General features: G+C 44.1%; 1 protein-coding gene across 1 annotated transcript; it reads right to left on the reverse strand.

Annotated features, from left to right (window-relative positions):
• Positions 1-50: 50 nt before the first annotated feature.
• NAAA (N-acylethanolamine acid amidase) lies at positions 51-14,826 on the reverse strand. The gene is made up of 11 exons (XM_057429935.1): positions 14,612-14,826; positions 13,947-14,111; positions 12,095-12,221; positions 11,500-11,590; positions 10,248-10,324; positions 8,660-8,832; positions 7,737-7,799; positions 2,831-2,897; positions 2,264-2,292; positions 1,234-1,315; positions 51-414 (listed from the first exon to the last, which is right to left on the reverse strand). The coding sequence occupies exons 1-10, from the start codon at positions 14,824-14,826 to the stop codon at positions 1,240-1,242; spliced, it is 1,083 nt and encodes a 360-aa protein (XP_057285918.1). The 3' UTR covers positions 51-414; positions 1,234-1,239.
• Between the last annotated feature and the right edge of the window lie 1,275 nt (positions 14,827-16,101).

A 16,101-nucleotide genomic window follows, 5' to 3' on the forward strand; every position in this document is an offset into this window, starting at 1 on the left:
CAATATGCAGTCACAGTGCAGCCCAACAAACAAAAAAGTGATCAGCTGCATATGTTTATTTCACTATATTCAAACCTAAAGGCCATGCAAAATACATGATTTTTGTATATTAGTCAGCACATAAATACATTTCACAACCCTTTCCCAAAACAGTAAAAGCAATTTTTAGCCATCAACATCTGCTAGTAAATTACAATTATTAATTACAAAGTAATTACAATAAAATCAATCAAACATTCATAACAGTTCACCAAGAGTACCACCCGCAACACTTCAAAGAGTTAACAAGCCATTGTTTCCTCAAAGGTTCACATACTTAATAAGCCAGAACAACTGTACTGCTTGTGAAAGTGATTTTAAAAGCATACTCTGGTCTTGGAAAGCTTCAGCTTTTCACTCATTTTGTCTGTTGAACTAAAAAAAACCAAACAAAACAAAGATTCAGAAGAGAGCACAGGTTTGTGTAGAATTAAGAAACAAACTTGTCAGAATCCCTAAGAGAACAGAACTGCTCTTGCTAAAATCACATGTGCAACGTAACTGCCAGAAATACAATACTAGTCATAATCTTAAAAACTATTTAACCTGGAACAGGAGCTTCTCATGCTCCTGCCAAGACCACACAGCCAGAGTTTCTTGGAACAGAAACAACATAACCTAATGTCTTTCTCTGAACACATTAAAGCCGCTGTGAGAGGCACCCTGTACGTTTAAGTGCTTCGACTTTTTCCGCAGGCTCACAGGACAAACCCCTCAAAGGATGCTCACGTTTAGTCATCTGCAAGGGGCTGTCACAAATTAAGCTTGATTTTTCTTGCTGCCAAGTGCATCAACCCCTCCTGCTGGGATTAGGCTGGCTCTGGCAGGGCCTCCTGTCACAGTCAGCCACCTGAAGGCATGCAAGCATAGGAGTGGGGAGACTGGCAAAAATAATAGCAAGAATATGCACAGAGGGAACCTCTCCCTTTAGGTCACAACAACAGCCAACCCCTCCTCTTTAGCAAAGCACTTTTCCTATGATAATCTCCAAGAGTTTTGCAAGGAACGTCAATACTTGTGGATCATTACAACAAGGGAAGGTATTTACCCAAGGTCGGTAAGAAAACCAAGGGGAGAAGCAGGAATTCAGACTAAGTCACCTGAGTTCTACTGTAGTGCTTTGTCCCTCAACAACTCTTCAGCTGACATTTTTATTTAAGTGCAAGTACCTGGGAGTACCAGCACACTACTTACACCTCTTCACGTGTCAGTTCTGATCCATGTCTGGTACTTATCTGGAAGTGCAGCGCTCATTACTGTGGTATACACCGTGTTACTGGCAGGGAAAGAGGAAAGGAGTGAGTGAGTGACATTCCAAAGGCAAGCAGATTCATTTCTAAAACTAGCAAAGCAGCAAAACAACTTTTAGTGAAACAAATGTTTTTTAGTAAAACAAATGTTTTTTAGTAAAAACAACAAATGTTCAAACAAAAGAAGGAGATTGATAAAAATGAAGGCTGCTGGCACAAGTTTTTAGTATTTTTCCCCCCACTTTAGAAATGTATTTCTACATCCATTTTATCACTGTATTAAAAAAACGGTACTTCTACTCTTAGCAGTGACACAGCTATAATCTTCTCCTTTTCAAATTTCCTCACATTTATATGACAGAGGAGAGGGAATCCTGGTATTAACCTTGAAGAAGCCATTACCAAGCTCTCACGCCAGTGACTGATCTAGAAAATGTACTGAGCTGCATATAAAAGCAAAACAAAGCAGGAAAACCCACAAAGGTACAGAACAACAATGGTACACTGAAATAAATCTCTTCAAAATCCAGTATGTGGTACCTGAAAGCTATGTCCCCATTTATTTTTTTTTCCTTTTTCTACATCAAGCAAAGCTACATCAGAAACTCCAGAGAAAGCTATTTTCAGTATTAACACAAATCCTAAGGTTCCAACAGTGCAAGGCACAAATGACTTAGCAGAAAGTCCAGTTCCTCCTCTAAGCAGTCATTTGTTTCACCGCTGCAAAGGAACTTCCCTTCACCAGACTGAGCCTAATGAAGTGTGGTTTCTTGGCTGGGGTGGCAGACCAAAGAGGAAGAGTGCTGTGGAAGTGAAAACACAGCATCACATCCACAAGCAAAAATCTAAGCTGGGAAACCACAAGATAATCAGGCAGACACATAGGAATATCCTAAGCAAGTTTGTGATTGACTTGTAAGTGGCCAGAGGTATGGCGGGAGGCACTGATTAACATCTCTGGATCCAATACTTACTTGTTTAAGACTGGCTTCACTGACAACACCTGTACAGAAAGTTTGAAGAGTTGTCATTTTGGTAAATGAAGAGGGAATTAAAAGGCTATTTAGAGACAGCAATAGGGTGAAGTTATGAAAAGGAATAATGCAAAATCAGGGATTTCTCTTGCTGGCTGTTGGGGTTTTTTACCATCAGACCATCTTACAAAAATATTTTTAAAAAAGCCTCTGACTACACAACATTTAAGTTCTCCAAACTCACTGGTAAATATCACTCATGCCTAACACTTTATCTGCCTACAGTCATATTTATAATTGTGCTTGAAGTAAAGAACTGCACAAAGATGATGCTGATGGAATTCACCTCTTTCCACTTAGATTGGCAGGCTATTACAAAATGCCCAGGCAAGCGAGTTCAGAAACACTTTCTCAGTCTTTAACTCTCCAGAGATGGCTGTACAGCACACCTTTGTCACCATGCCTTGCCAGTACTGCCTTTAAAACCCTGACAAAAATGCAATTGCACTGCCGCTTCAAGAAAGAAATTTTAAGTCAAAGTCACAATGCAGAATTTAAAAGAAATACCTTAAAGAGGGTATCAAAATTGATGTTGTGCTGCCCAGTAGCATTGAGAGCTTTGATAGCTGGAGTTCTGGAGGAAAGCAATGCAGTATTATTAAACACATTTTACTGTTCCAAAGGCTACAAAGCACCAATGTGAAAAATTCCTCACTAAATGCCTTTACACTGAAAAGTCTTCCTTGGCCTAAAATAATTCAGAATTCTGTGTGACTGAATCTAGACTCACATCACTGTAGCTACTCTGACCACATCACTGAGTACAGACCAACAAGGAATGGGCCAACAGCTTTTTGCATACTACACAGCCTGAAGACTGTGATGTCTGCAAGCACCTTCATAGCATCACCAAATACTTCTTCACTGTGAATCTAAATCCTTTTAACTTTTACTAAACTTTGCTTTATAAAGCAATTTTTGGTATAAGCCTTATACTTCAATGCCATGATAGGGCACCACTCGATCAAAACCTGTAGTTAGGAATAACGTGGGTACCCAGACTGAGCCTTCCTGCAGACATGCAGCTGTGCAGGTCTCTGGCTGCAGTGAATGCCTGAGCCTGGCACTTGTATCGGAGAGAGCCAGTGACACCACTCGTGTGCGGTGTCAGCAAGTAGATGACCTGCTAAAGCAGGTGGTTGAACTGAGGGAGGACATACAAAGGTTGAGAGCTATCAGAGAGTGTGAAAGTGAAATTGATTGGTGGAGACACACCCTAAGGCAAGGGCAGAGGGAAGTGGTTGAACAAGTGATAGATCCCCTTCCCTCCTACCATCAGATAGAAGGAATAAACTTAAGGGACAAGGAAGTATGGAGGGAGGTCCCTCCTCGGAGAGGTAAGCGAAAACCCTCGCAATCCCTTCCTTCCTCCCAGTTGCCTTTGAGTAACAGGTATGAGGTCTTGGAACTACAGGGCCAGGTAAATGGAGATGGAGGGGTAGATCCATCTAGTGAGTCACCTAGGGCTTGTCACTCACCCCCATGCCTTAGAACTTCCTCAAGAAGAAAAGAAGAGTAATTGTGGTGGGTGACTCCCTTCTGAGGGGAACAGAAGGGCCCATTTGTTGACCTGATCCATCCCACAGGGAAGTCTGCTGCCTACCTGGGGCTCAGATTGGAGATGTTAAAAGGAAACTCTCTGATCTGGTGCAGCCCTCTGACTACTATCCGCTGCTGGTTTTTCAGGGTGGCAGTGATGAAATTATTACAAGCAGGGCAAGGGCAATGAAGAGAGACTTCAGGGCCCTGGGACGGCTGGTTAGAGGGTCTGGAGTGCAAGTGGTGTTTGCCTCCATACCTGTTACAAGCAAAGGTGAAGAGATAAATAGGAAGAGACTGCAGATTAATGTATGGCTACATGACTGGTGCCAAAGGCAGGGGTTTGGGTTTTTCAATCATAGGCTGCTATATGAGACACCTGGTTTGCTGGTGGCAGGTGGGATACATCAGTCCCAGAGGGGGAGAAGGTTTCTGGGGCAGGAGTTAGCAGGGCTCATTGACAGGGCTTTAAACTAGGTAGGAAGGGGGAAGGGGAGATAACTGGGCCTGCTGGGGACAAGCCCAAGAGAAACATGCTAGGGCTTGAAGAATGGCAGACTAGGGAGAACTCTCAATCTATTGTTTCATTTGAGGGAAAGGGTAGTTGTTTAAACCCTGTCCTGCAGGGGAAAAAGGGTACCTGGGCAAGAGTTAGTAGAGCTCACTCACAGAGCTCTAGGTTAGATTTGAAGTGCGAGGGGGCTGTAGCTGGGTTTGAACTAGTGGGGCAATGTTCTAGTATGAATGAAGACCAGAAGACCTCCCGCCTTCCAAGGGTGCCACTAGCATGCTCAGCTCGCTCCCTGAAATGCCTGTACACCAATGCACGCAGCATGGGGAATAAACAGGAGGAGTTAGGAGTCTGTGTGCGGTCTAATGGTTATGACCTGGTGGCAATTACAGAGACATGGTGGGACAGCTCACATGACTGGAATGTGGTAATGGATGGCTATGTCCTTTTAGGGAAAGACAGATCAGCCAAGAGAGGTGGTGGACTTGCTCTTTATGTGAAAGAGCGACTAGAATGTATTGAGTTCTGTCCAGGGGCAGATGAGGACCAAGTGCAAAGTCTGTGGGTGCGAATTAAGGGACAGGCTGGTACGGGTGGCACAGTTGTGGGGGTCTATTATAGACCTCCTGATCAGGACGAAGGAGTTGATGAGGCTTTCTACAGGCAATTGAAAGCAGCCTCACGACTACATGCCTTGGTCCTTATGGGGGATTTTAACTACCCCGATATTTGCTGGAAGACTTACACAGCCAGTCACTCACAGTCTAGGAGGTTCCTCCAGTGCATTGATGATAACTTCTTAATGCAAATGGTGGACGAACCAACTAGGAGAGGAGCGCTGCTGGATCTGGTACTCACCAACAGAGAGGGTTTGGTTGAAGTAGTGATGGTCAATGGCAGCCTGGGCTGCAGTGACCATGAGATGGTGGAGTTTAGGATCTTGTGTGGGAGGAATAGAATACCTAGCAAGGCCACATTTCTGGATTTCCAAAGAGCAAACTTTGGCTTCTTCAATCAATTGCTAAGGGAAGTCTCATGGCAAAGGGTACTAGGTGGTAAAGGGGCTCAAGATAGTTGGTCAGCATTCAAGGACCACTTCTTCCAAGCTCAGGATCAGAGTGTCCCAATGAGTAGGAAGTCAAGTAGGGGACATAGGAGACCAGCATGGTTAAACAAGGAACTGCTGGGCAAACTCATACAGAAAAAGAGAATCTATGGATTATGGAAGGAGGGGCTGGCCACTTGGGAGGAATATAGGACACCTGTTAGAGGATGTAGGGAAGCAATTAGGACAGCTAAGGCCTCCTTGGAACTTAATCTGGCAAGTCGGGTCAAGGACAATAGAAAGGGCTTCTTCAAATACATAGCAAATAAAACTAACACAAGAAGCAGTATAGGCCCACTGCTGAATGAGGTGGGTGCCCTGGAGACAGAGGATATAAAGAAGGCAGAGGTGTTGAATGCCTTCTTTGCCTCTGTCTTTACTCCAGCAGACTCTCCCTGGGGGACCCAGATTCCTATAGCCCCGGAAGGAGTCAGGATAAAGGAGGAGTTTGCTTTGGTAGATGAGGATTGGGTTAGGGATCAGTTAAGTAATCTGGACATCTATAAATCAATGGGTCTGGATGGAATACACCCATGGGTGCTGAGGGAGCTGGCAGAGGTCATTGCTGGGCCACTCTCCATCATCTTTGGTAAGTCGTGGGAAACAGGTGAGGTGCCTGAGGACTGGAGGATGGCAAATGTCACACCAGTCTATAAGAAGGGCAAGAAGGAGGACCCGGGTAATTATAGACCGGTCAGGCTTACCTCCATCCCTGGAAAGGTGATGGAAGAACTTATTCTTGACACCATCTCTAGACATATCAAGGATGAAGGGGTCATTAGAGAGCAGCCAACATGGCTTTACCAAGGGGAAGTCATGTTCGACCAACCTTATAGCCTTCTATGAGCAAGTAACTAGGTGGATGGATGATGGTAGAGCGGTAGATGAGTTTTTTCTTGATTTCAGTAAGGCATTTGATACTGTCTCCCACAGCATCCTCATAGATAAGCTAAGGAAGTGTGGGCTTGATGATCAGGTAGTGAGGTGGATCAAGAACTGGTTGAAAGGAAGAAGGCAGAGAGTTGTGGTCAATGGGGCAGAATCTAGCTGGAGGTCTGTGACCAGTGGAGTCCCTCAGCGGTCGGTGCTGGCACCAGCGCTGTTTAATATTTTCATCAACGACCTGGATGAGGGAACTGAGTGTTCCCTCAGCAAGTTCACTGATGATACTAAACTGGGAGGAGTGGCTGACACACCAGAAGGCTGTGTTGCCATTCAGTGAGACCTGGACAGGCTGGAGAGTTGGGCGGAGAGGAACTTGATGAAATTCAACAAGGGCAAGTGTAGAGTCTTGCATCTGGGGAAGAACAACCCCATGTACCAGTACAGGTTGGGGGCTGACCTGCTGGACAGTAGTGAAGGGGAAAGGGACCTGGGGGTCCTGGTGGATAGGAGGATGACCATGAGCCAACACTGTGCCCTTGTGGCCAAGAAGGCCAATGGCATCCTAGGGTGCATTAGAAAGGGTGTGGTTAGTAGGTCAAGAGATGTTCTCCTCCCCCTCTACTCTGCCTTGGTGAGGCTGCATCTGGAATATTGTGTCCAGTTCTGGGCCCCTCAGTTCAAGAAGGACAGGGAATTGCTTGAAAGAGTCCAGCGCAGAGCTACAAAGATGATTAAGGGAATGGAACATCTCTCTTATGAGGAGAGGCTGAGGGAGCTGGGTCTCTTTAGCTTGGAGAAGAGGAGACTGAGGGGTGACCTCATCAATGTTTACAAATATGTAAAGGATGAGTGTCAGGATGATGGAGCTAGGATTTTTTCAGTGATGTCCAGTGATAGGACAAGGGGCAATGGGTGTAAACTGGAGCATAGGAGGTTTCATGTGAACATCAGGAAAAATTTCTTTACTGTGAGAGTGACAGATCACTGGAACACTTTGCCCAGGGGGGTTGTGGAGTCTCCCACGTTGGAGATATTCAAGGCCTGCCTGGACAAGTTCCTGTGTGATGTACTCTAGGTTACCCTGCTCTTGCAGGAGGGTTGGACTAGATGATCTTTTGAGGTCCCTTCCAACCCTTAGGATTCTGTGATTCAATTTCTCATCTTTTATGCCAGTCAATGCCACACAGACTTTCCTCTAGCATCTGTGAATATCACTCCTTACTTTATCTGTTCCCTTTTGAGTGGCTTTACAGAAACAGAGTAAGCTGCCTGCTCAGGGAGCTAACACCTCCTCAGAAAGGAAAACACCCAAATCTCTAAGCCTTTTCAAAATAACAGTGTTATCTCACCACAGAGCTCCAAACTAAATTCACCTTCGATCATCAAAAGGAGGAGGGGTAGTCCAATGGTCATAGTTTGTCTCCACACGAAACCACCTATAACACAACAAACAAATATAAAAGCAAACAAAAGGCAAATCAGCAGGTAACTAATCAAGGCCAAGACTCGGTGTCTCTGTCTTGCCAAAAGGAAAAAACCTCCCTAAAACGCCTCCTTCCTGCACCTCATGCCAATGTAGGCCAGTACCAAGCGGCCTTTACCATAAAACACTGAACACAGATGAAAAAGGAGCAACCTCTGAACTTCTGGTGGCCTCAGTGACAAAAGCACTGCTGATTGCTTATAAGAGCAGTATCAGACCTTTAAAGAGATGACTGGAGAAGAGACCATGGGTATGATGCAGCCTCCAGCATTCCATTGGGAGTACACAAAGCCAACAGACATCTGGCCATGGGTAAGCCAGTACTTACTGACTGACTGTATGCACTAAGTGCCCTTTTCACCACAGGGCAACTATTTAGAATCTCCTTCGTGTATTACACTGCTGATGTCAACAAAATTTATAGAAAGTTATTTTTGAGCCTTCAACCCTTCTACCACATTAAGTCAAAGCTACCTGGGAAGTGCTGAAGTTCCTGGTGCAATACCTGGCAGACAGACAGGAAAGGCCCTCGAGTCTTGCCTCCTTTAGAATTTGGCTAAAAAAATTAGCACATACAGATGCTTTTTCCACCCTTAACCCTCCAGACTGCCCCAACCTGATAAGGTGGTGCGACTCCTTCTCCAAGAGAAGTTGCTGGGGCTCCTTGAAGAGGCTTTCAAGCCTTCCTGTCCAGCTGTAAGCATTAATAAGCAATGCCCTGAACCTCTTGAGAAAGCTGTGTCACTAACCTTACCAATCACCCAGGAGGGAATATGAAAAAGAACACAAAACAAAATGGTTTTTGTTACTTACGCTCCACCTAAGGGATCAAGAGGCCAGAGGTCTGCTGGTCCCCTCCTGTTCCTCGTTATGACCATGCCTTCTTTGGGTGAAACACCTCCTACAATATAGTAAACTTCAGCAATGATGGGAACGCCAGCTAGTCTGAGAACAGCTGACTGAAAGTCCTCTGCTCTGCTCAGGGTCTATTACAAAAAGATCACAGTGAACAGGAGATCACAGTGAACCAGAGATCACAGAGCAAGGTCAAGCACAAAAATGAACACTGGGACATCTTAAAAAGGAAAACGCGTCCAGCTTTTTTGAAATTGGCTGAAGTGCTACTTGAAAATATTTCTCTGAAAACAGTTTTCCAAACTGACTGGCGCATGAATATGAAATGCATGTGATTTGTGAATGAAGTCACTAATCCCAGCTTTGCAAATATTCAAACAGTAAATACACAGACACATATACACACACATACGTACACATATGTATATGGTTAAAAAGCAAAAACCACATGAAATTCAAATGGAAGTATTCAAAATGAAATTCAAATGACATGCCATTCAAAAGACAGAGGCATGTCCATACTCTGCAAATTTTATCCTCATCAGAGCCTTTCAATGTGATCAATGGGGCAGATGAATGGGGGTGAAAGAGAGGAAAATCCCACTGCATATCTCCATTTTGAGAAATATGGAGTTTTAAACCACCAAAGCCAGTGGTTTAAGAGGACTTAGGCAACAATGGTGAATAAAACAGAGGCATTGCTCACAGCTAGCCCTGCCACAGGCAGGTGGCCAACTTAATATGAATGGACAGTCACCACAGCCAGTGAAGCTACTGTTTTCACTCACAGGGCCACAACCTGTGGAAGTACATCTTTAAAAATGAATGCTGTGCAGGAAGTAAAACCAAATATGTAGATCATGCATCAAACAAAATTGTTCAGACAGGTAGGGAAAGCTCTGGAAAACAATTATCTCTGACAGCAATGCTGCAGTGACCGTGTCACAGCCTGAAGTCACATCTCAAACCCAAAAAATAGGAACCACAAACTCTCCAGTGGATATTATTTACCTGCATACCATATCATTCATGTTTACCATAAGTCAAGCATCTGAGAAGCAGCAGACCCATTTTATCTTAGTAGGACCCTAATGCAGTGTTGATAAAACAGACTGTACAGAATACCAGTGTAACTCCTTCTGCTCATCAGTGAGGTCTACATTCTTAATACAGTAACATATTGACCACAATGTAAAATAACCAAGGGGTGAGATACTAACCATGTCAGAGTGCAGGTGCTTCAGTTTGTTAAATTACAAAAATCACAGCTAGCTGAAATAGGCCCTAGGAATTAAGCCTTTGAACAGCTTCTCAAAGACTTTTGGCACTGATTACAGATTGCCCCCCTGAAGGCCTGGAATTGCTTTACCCCATACACATCACTAACGATTTGGGGACAATACATATCTCCTCTTACAAAATGCATCTACTTATCAATTTATTGAATTTTCCGTGAAACTAAAAGTTGTGACATCAGATTTATCAAGGGTTTGTAAGTACAAATGACATCACTGTGAAATATGAGAAAATAACCTGGGGCACTTACATCTCGGACAAGCCAGCTGACAGGGTAATTCCGATTCAGAAAAGCCGCTATTGCATTTTCCCACCATGTACCACCCGCTAGAAAAACAGAAGGAAAACAAAATTACTGTACATGCATGTTACGTATGCTCTGTGAAATTTATCCTCCTGCCTTCTTCTCCCGTCTCTAGCTCTGCAATCTCTCCCTTACTGCCTTAAAAAAGAGCAGTGCAATAAATTCTTTCATTCTCTAACTACACCACTATCATAAACCCATCAAATTTAGGCAGCTCATATTGACTAACAAAGCACACACCATCTGAAAACAGTCAGAGCCTCTGTACCATCTCAAGCTCACTGTTTATAACACTGAATAGTAATAGTACTCCTTTGCTACTGTATTCCTTTACTGATATTTACACATAAAATGTGCTGCAGAATCAGGCTAACATACCCTGGAAAGCCCCTGGTTTACAAAATCTGTATTTCAAATGCTCAGCTTCCTGTATGTTTAGATTTGGATACTGAACTACCACAGACAGTTAAATCAGTGAAACAGGGCAGCTGCTATCAGCATAAAATGTCAACACTTCAGAAGGGCTAACAAAGTGTATTACATCCAGGTGAAACTACAGCTCAAATATAAATAGACAACATTATCCTGAATGAAGTTCCTCTGCCTTCCTGACTGTTACAAGACCTTCTACTGACAGGTCTTAGTTCCCAGTACTGACACCTTTCAACTTTCCTCCACTACTGGATCTGTCCTCAGCTGCCTTCCCAGCACCTCCTTGCATTCTCTCAAACCCTGCTGCCCCTACCCTAGATCTCAGCGTTACCCTCCCATCCTCCTTCAAGCTGCCTTACGTGGACAGAGAAATGTGGAATAAAGAGCAAAGGATAGAAACTAGGAAAGCATTTATTTGCTCTACACAACTGGAACTTTTTCTCCCAGTCTCTGCCATCTCCAGTTGCTTCTCTTGAACAAACCACATTAATTTGCCTTTTCCAGCTTTCTCCAAGGTCCTCTGCCTCCTGCGACACTTCTAAAGCTCAGATAACACTATGATGGCAAACAAACTCCTCTCTCCTTTGCAACAGCCAAAACCTGGCAGCATGCGTGCTTTCACTCCCCGAGGGCAAGATAAGACATTCAATTTCAGCTCCTTAATCGTATTTTTCCCTCTAGGAGAATATGAAAGAAAGGGCCAAAGGAGGCAATGATCAATAAAACAGTGTACGTTACACCAAGTGCCGAAGACAGATTTATTCACCTCGTTCATCACCGGAGATTGTGAACTTGTGTGGACTTTGTCCAGTCCATAACCCGACGTAACCAAGAAATGTGGTGCCTTGATACGCTATCTGAAACCAGGAAAGACGCAGGATGTCCGCATGCTGGAACAGAATACTACTTCAAATACAAGCAACATTCTCTAGCAGAAAACTCTACTTCTTTCTAAGAAACACACTTCGGTCATAAAAAATTAACAAGGCCTTAGGGAAAACAAAAGCCTTAGAATCAGTCCCTGCCCAGGCTGATCTATTTTCTCTATTCTCTAGTATTTCTTTTTTATTATCTTGACACTTCCTTCCTTCAACATCTTCTTCCAAACAATGATCTTGAGATACTAGATCATGTTCTTCTATTTGTTCCAGTTTATCACCACAAGCTGAATGTCCAGAAAGCAAAGAAACCCAGGAATCATCCCAGAGTCCTGGAGAGAGTGACTGCAGCACTCTAATAATCCATTAAACCTGGGAAATGAACCACATTCCTACATTAAATCCCAGCTGCCTATGCAGCCATATGACCATACCACATTCCTTCGTGGAATATCACCCAGCCACATCAACCACAGATCATACCTGCCCGCTTTTTATAAACTGCACATCAATTGTTATCTTGCTTAATATATCAACAAAATCATAATCCAGGTTCCGACCGTGATAAATGTTTCCTTTGTCATCCTGAGCGACAATACTAGTACAGAACCTTCCCAAACAAAAAGAAGAAAGAATGGTTTCAGAAAAGGCTATGACAACACTTGCAATATTACAGTTAAACTAGCTAACATTTCAGAAGGAATAACTGAGTTTATCTTCTGCAAAGTATTTTACTAATGTAAGCATACAACTAGGAGTTTGCATTAACACCTATGTTTCCCAACCTGAGAGAACAGTCTCATCCGGTACTTTCAGATAAGGTTTCTGACAGGCTTTAATTTAAAATTGGAAAAAAACAAAAGGGGAGTCAGAATGGTTTGACTGAAGCTCTGCATAACTGCGTAACACTCCATATGGTTTATGCACGATATTCATAAGGGAAAGTCCTGTTCCACACAGTCTAACACACAAAACTGTACATTATTTATCAGGTCACATATTACAGACCAGGTAGGAAGCAGCAATTCTAGTTGGAAAACATTCATTATTTCATTTTACTTCATTATTTCATTATTTCCAGTTCTATTATTTCACTTCTAAATTGAGAAGAAAAGCCAACATCTAAAAATGTCCACAAAACATCAGTCTACAACATTCTGGATTTCATTCTGACAACTGCACACTATTTCATCTCAGTTCAGAGTCCATTCACATTTTTAATCACAACTAGATAAAAAGTTCTAACAAAGTTCTTTCAGTTGTTGTTAAAGTGTCAGCCATCTCAGTAATAACCTAACCTCCTCTCTAGAGCAGGAAGTGGGCTGAAATTCTGAATGAGCAGAGAATTCAAAAATTCTGATGTCTTTCCAGTGATACCCAGCACTGCCTTTCAGAACTGTAAAGGTAAAAAATTCACCAAACAAGTACTTTGCTTCCAGCTGATGTTTTTCTTTAGTAACGTTAAGGTTGAGAAACTTAAAATCTCATGGGCTTTACCAGGGTTAAGAATGATACCCATCCTTTGTGAAGTACTAAGAGAGCCAACATTTAAATGACTGCCTCATGTGATATTAATGCCTATTAAAAGAAAGACTGCTTTAACCAAATACCAGAAGAAAAATCATAATAAAAATAAATACAAGCAGCTGTGTGTGCCTTGTTTTTAGAACAACCTATATTGATTCTATATACAGAAATATTCTTAGGCTCTTCACAGGCAACACCAAGTTTTTATTACTCTCCTGCATGTGCTTGTAGGTGGAAAAAAGACAACAAAACCGAGTATTCTTTTCACTGATGTTTTGTTTTCTATCATAAAGATACTACATCCATTTTCCATTGTGCAAATCAAAAGATTACATTATGCAGTCATTGAGAACATTCATCCAGAAACAGGCTGGGAAGCAACCTGATCTCAGACAAAAGGTTAAAATAACTAGATTGCAGCTAATTTTTCTAGGTTCCTTTTTAGTGAAATTGGACAATTTAAACTACAAAAGACTGTACTACATGATCAAAGACAAATTAACACAAATACTTTGAACTGGTGGTCCTTCCTGATTAGCAAAAATTATTCTCATACCTGTATTTATTTATACAGCTATATATTACCTTTATCAACAGATAAAAACACTGTTTGTATTTCTCTTTCAATTCAGGATACAAACTGCCTAATAAGAATTAAACCTTCCCGCTGGACACAGGAAAGAGTATGAGAATTAACAGCACAAATAATCTGCCACATGTCTACACCTGCCTTTTAATGCATTCTCCCAGATCGACCTAAAATGACTCTCAGCATCCATTCCTACCAGATCCTCTAAGTAGCACTTACGCGGTAGATTCGTAGGCAAAGTTAAGCAGGACTCCATCTCCAAGACTTATTCCCAAGGCTCTGCACAGTCCCATCATTTCCCCCGCAAAGGGCTGCGGCATAAGGAACTCCAGTTCCACTGCTATGGGTCGAATAACTTCGTGAACCCATTTTGGTACGCTTTCACTGCAAAACACACTCAAGGCATGAGCAGAGACAGAAACAAAAAGGTCTGCAACTTACACTCAGTAGCCTGACACCGGGGAATTCTGCCACTTTTCTGGCAGCCGGTCCCAGCCGGTGCTGACCGCTCATCCCCAGCCTCTCCCACGCTGCATCAGACATCCCTGCATCCCTTACCCTCACTAAATCCCACTGGCTTCTGCACATCCTCCAAGAAGCCTGCACAACCCAAGCAAAAGACGTGTGTCTCTGACAGGTTCCCAAGTGTACGAATAATGTAAACGTACTACGCTAACGCCCAAACCTCCCCTGAATTCCCTAGGTCGGCGCAGTTCAGCAGCTGCGCTGCATCCCTTCACCCTCTTCCTTCAGGCCACGACGCAGCGGGTCTTGGCGGCCCAAGGGCTCCGCGGCGGTGGGGAGAGGAGAAAAGCAACCCTGGTTGCTCCCTCCGCCCCAGCCACCTCACGCCCCGCTCCCCGGCTGCCCATTCCCGCACTCACTCGATGACCCGTGCGACGGCGGCGCGCAGGAAGGCGGGGTCGAAGTGCCGCAGCACCGGCAGCCACCGCTCCTCGGCGGGGCTGTCCAGGCTCACATTACACAGCAGCGGGGCAGCCAAGGGGAGAGCCGGGGCCGGGGCCGGGGCCGCCGCCGCCCCGCACAGCAGCGCCAGCAGCCCCCACAGCCAAGACCCCCGCGCCGCCGCCCACCACATAGCGCCGGACCGGCCGCGGCGCTCGGAGCAGCTCCGCCGGCAGGGGGCAGGCCGAGGGGAAGGGCCCGGACATGGCGACGGCCCCCCCTTGCCTCAGAGGCGGCGCTCGTGGTGTCAGGTCAGCCGGGGCCAGAGGAAGGACGTGCGGGACAAGGGGGGTAGTGAAAGAACGGAGGAGTAAACGAGCGGCGAGTTTCTGTACTGCAGCGCCCGGGGCTGTGTTTGGCTAATAGTTTGGAAGAGGCAGTCCAATGGAGTAGCGGAGGGGAGACAGCCACAGCCCATGGCTCTCCGAGTGCTGTAAACAAGAGGGAAAAGGGAGGAGACTAGACACTTGCGCTAAGGAGTATAAAAAGTAATTGCCTCCCCCTTTCAGCCTCCAAATCTTTAGTTGTAGGACAGCTGCACATCCAGGGAAGGGGGCTTCGGTTCTTCAACAGAAAATGGAATTAGTGAAAGTGCATTTTATGTGAGTGCTTCTCCTGTTTCAGTGGTCTCTTCAGCCCCATAGGATTGCTCCTCTGCATTTGCAGCTCCAGACCTCAGCTACACATCCTCCACTTGCTGTTAGCACCAAGTCACAGCCCCTGCCTTGTCCTCAGAAGGAGCATTTAATAAGAGTAACCTTCAAAGCTGTAGAAACTTTGTTCTTTATCTCCCCCACACCTCTTATAAGCTTTTCGGCTTGAGGAGGCAAGATGTGACAACAACCCACAAATAAAACAGCTAATAGGAATTAAATACAATTGAGTATTAAACGTAAATATAGCTGAGTGAATTCCCATGTGGGTAAGCACTGACTTGCTTTCCCATGAAAGGGAATAAACACCCTATTGAATGCTTTCCATTATACTGTGCATATGGCACATGGTTCTGCTCCATAAGGAAACCATTTCAAACAGCATTTGAGAAAGGATGGTGGTACCAGTAACCCCCTCAAAGTTTGGCTAAAGCAGGAGTTACTTTTGACAAAGAACCCAAAGGTTCAATGTTATTTTCATGCATACCTCAAAAAAAAAATCAGACAAGAGCAACTGCTACCACAAGATGTACTGACAACGGAAGATTCCTTAGTTCTCCTGTGTGTAATCCTACAGTTTTATTTCAATGGCTACAGAAAAACTGCCTCCTGTATGCTAATTTTATTCCTGCTTTCTCCATAAGCCATAATGAGATTGTTCTTTGCCCTAGCTCTTCACTTGAACTTACCTGTATTAGAAAAAATTGCTTTTATTATACTGGCAAAACCCAGCCACTTCTATAATGGCTTACTCA

Source organism: Pezoporus wallicus, unplaced genomic scaffold (assembly GCF_028554395.1).
Source record: "Pezoporus wallicus isolate ANWC-B61680 ecotype Strahan unplaced genomic scaffold, APGP_CSIRO_Pwel_v1 contig_7351, whole genome shotgun sequence".
Taxonomy (NCBI): Eukaryota; Metazoa; Chordata; class Aves; order Psittaciformes; family Psittacidae; genus Pezoporus; species Pezoporus wallicus.

What these genes read in the sequence shown, in the direction of transcription:
- NAAA (XM_057429935.1), bottom strand. Translation starts at nt 14,826, where the DNA reads ATGTGGTGGGCGGCGGCGCGGGGGTCTTGGCTGTGGGGGCTGCTGGCG. An exon ending in AATCTCCGGTGATGAACGAG is followed by an intron (nt 10,325 to 11,499) that starts GTGAATAAATCT and finishes CTGTTTTTCTAG; the next exon opens with CGGGTGGTACATGGTGGGAA. An exon ending in CTTGATCCCTTAGGTGGAGC is followed by an intron (nt 7,800 to 8,659) that starts GTAAGTAACAAA and finishes GTTGTGTTATAG; the next exon opens with GTGGTTTCGTGTGGAGACAA.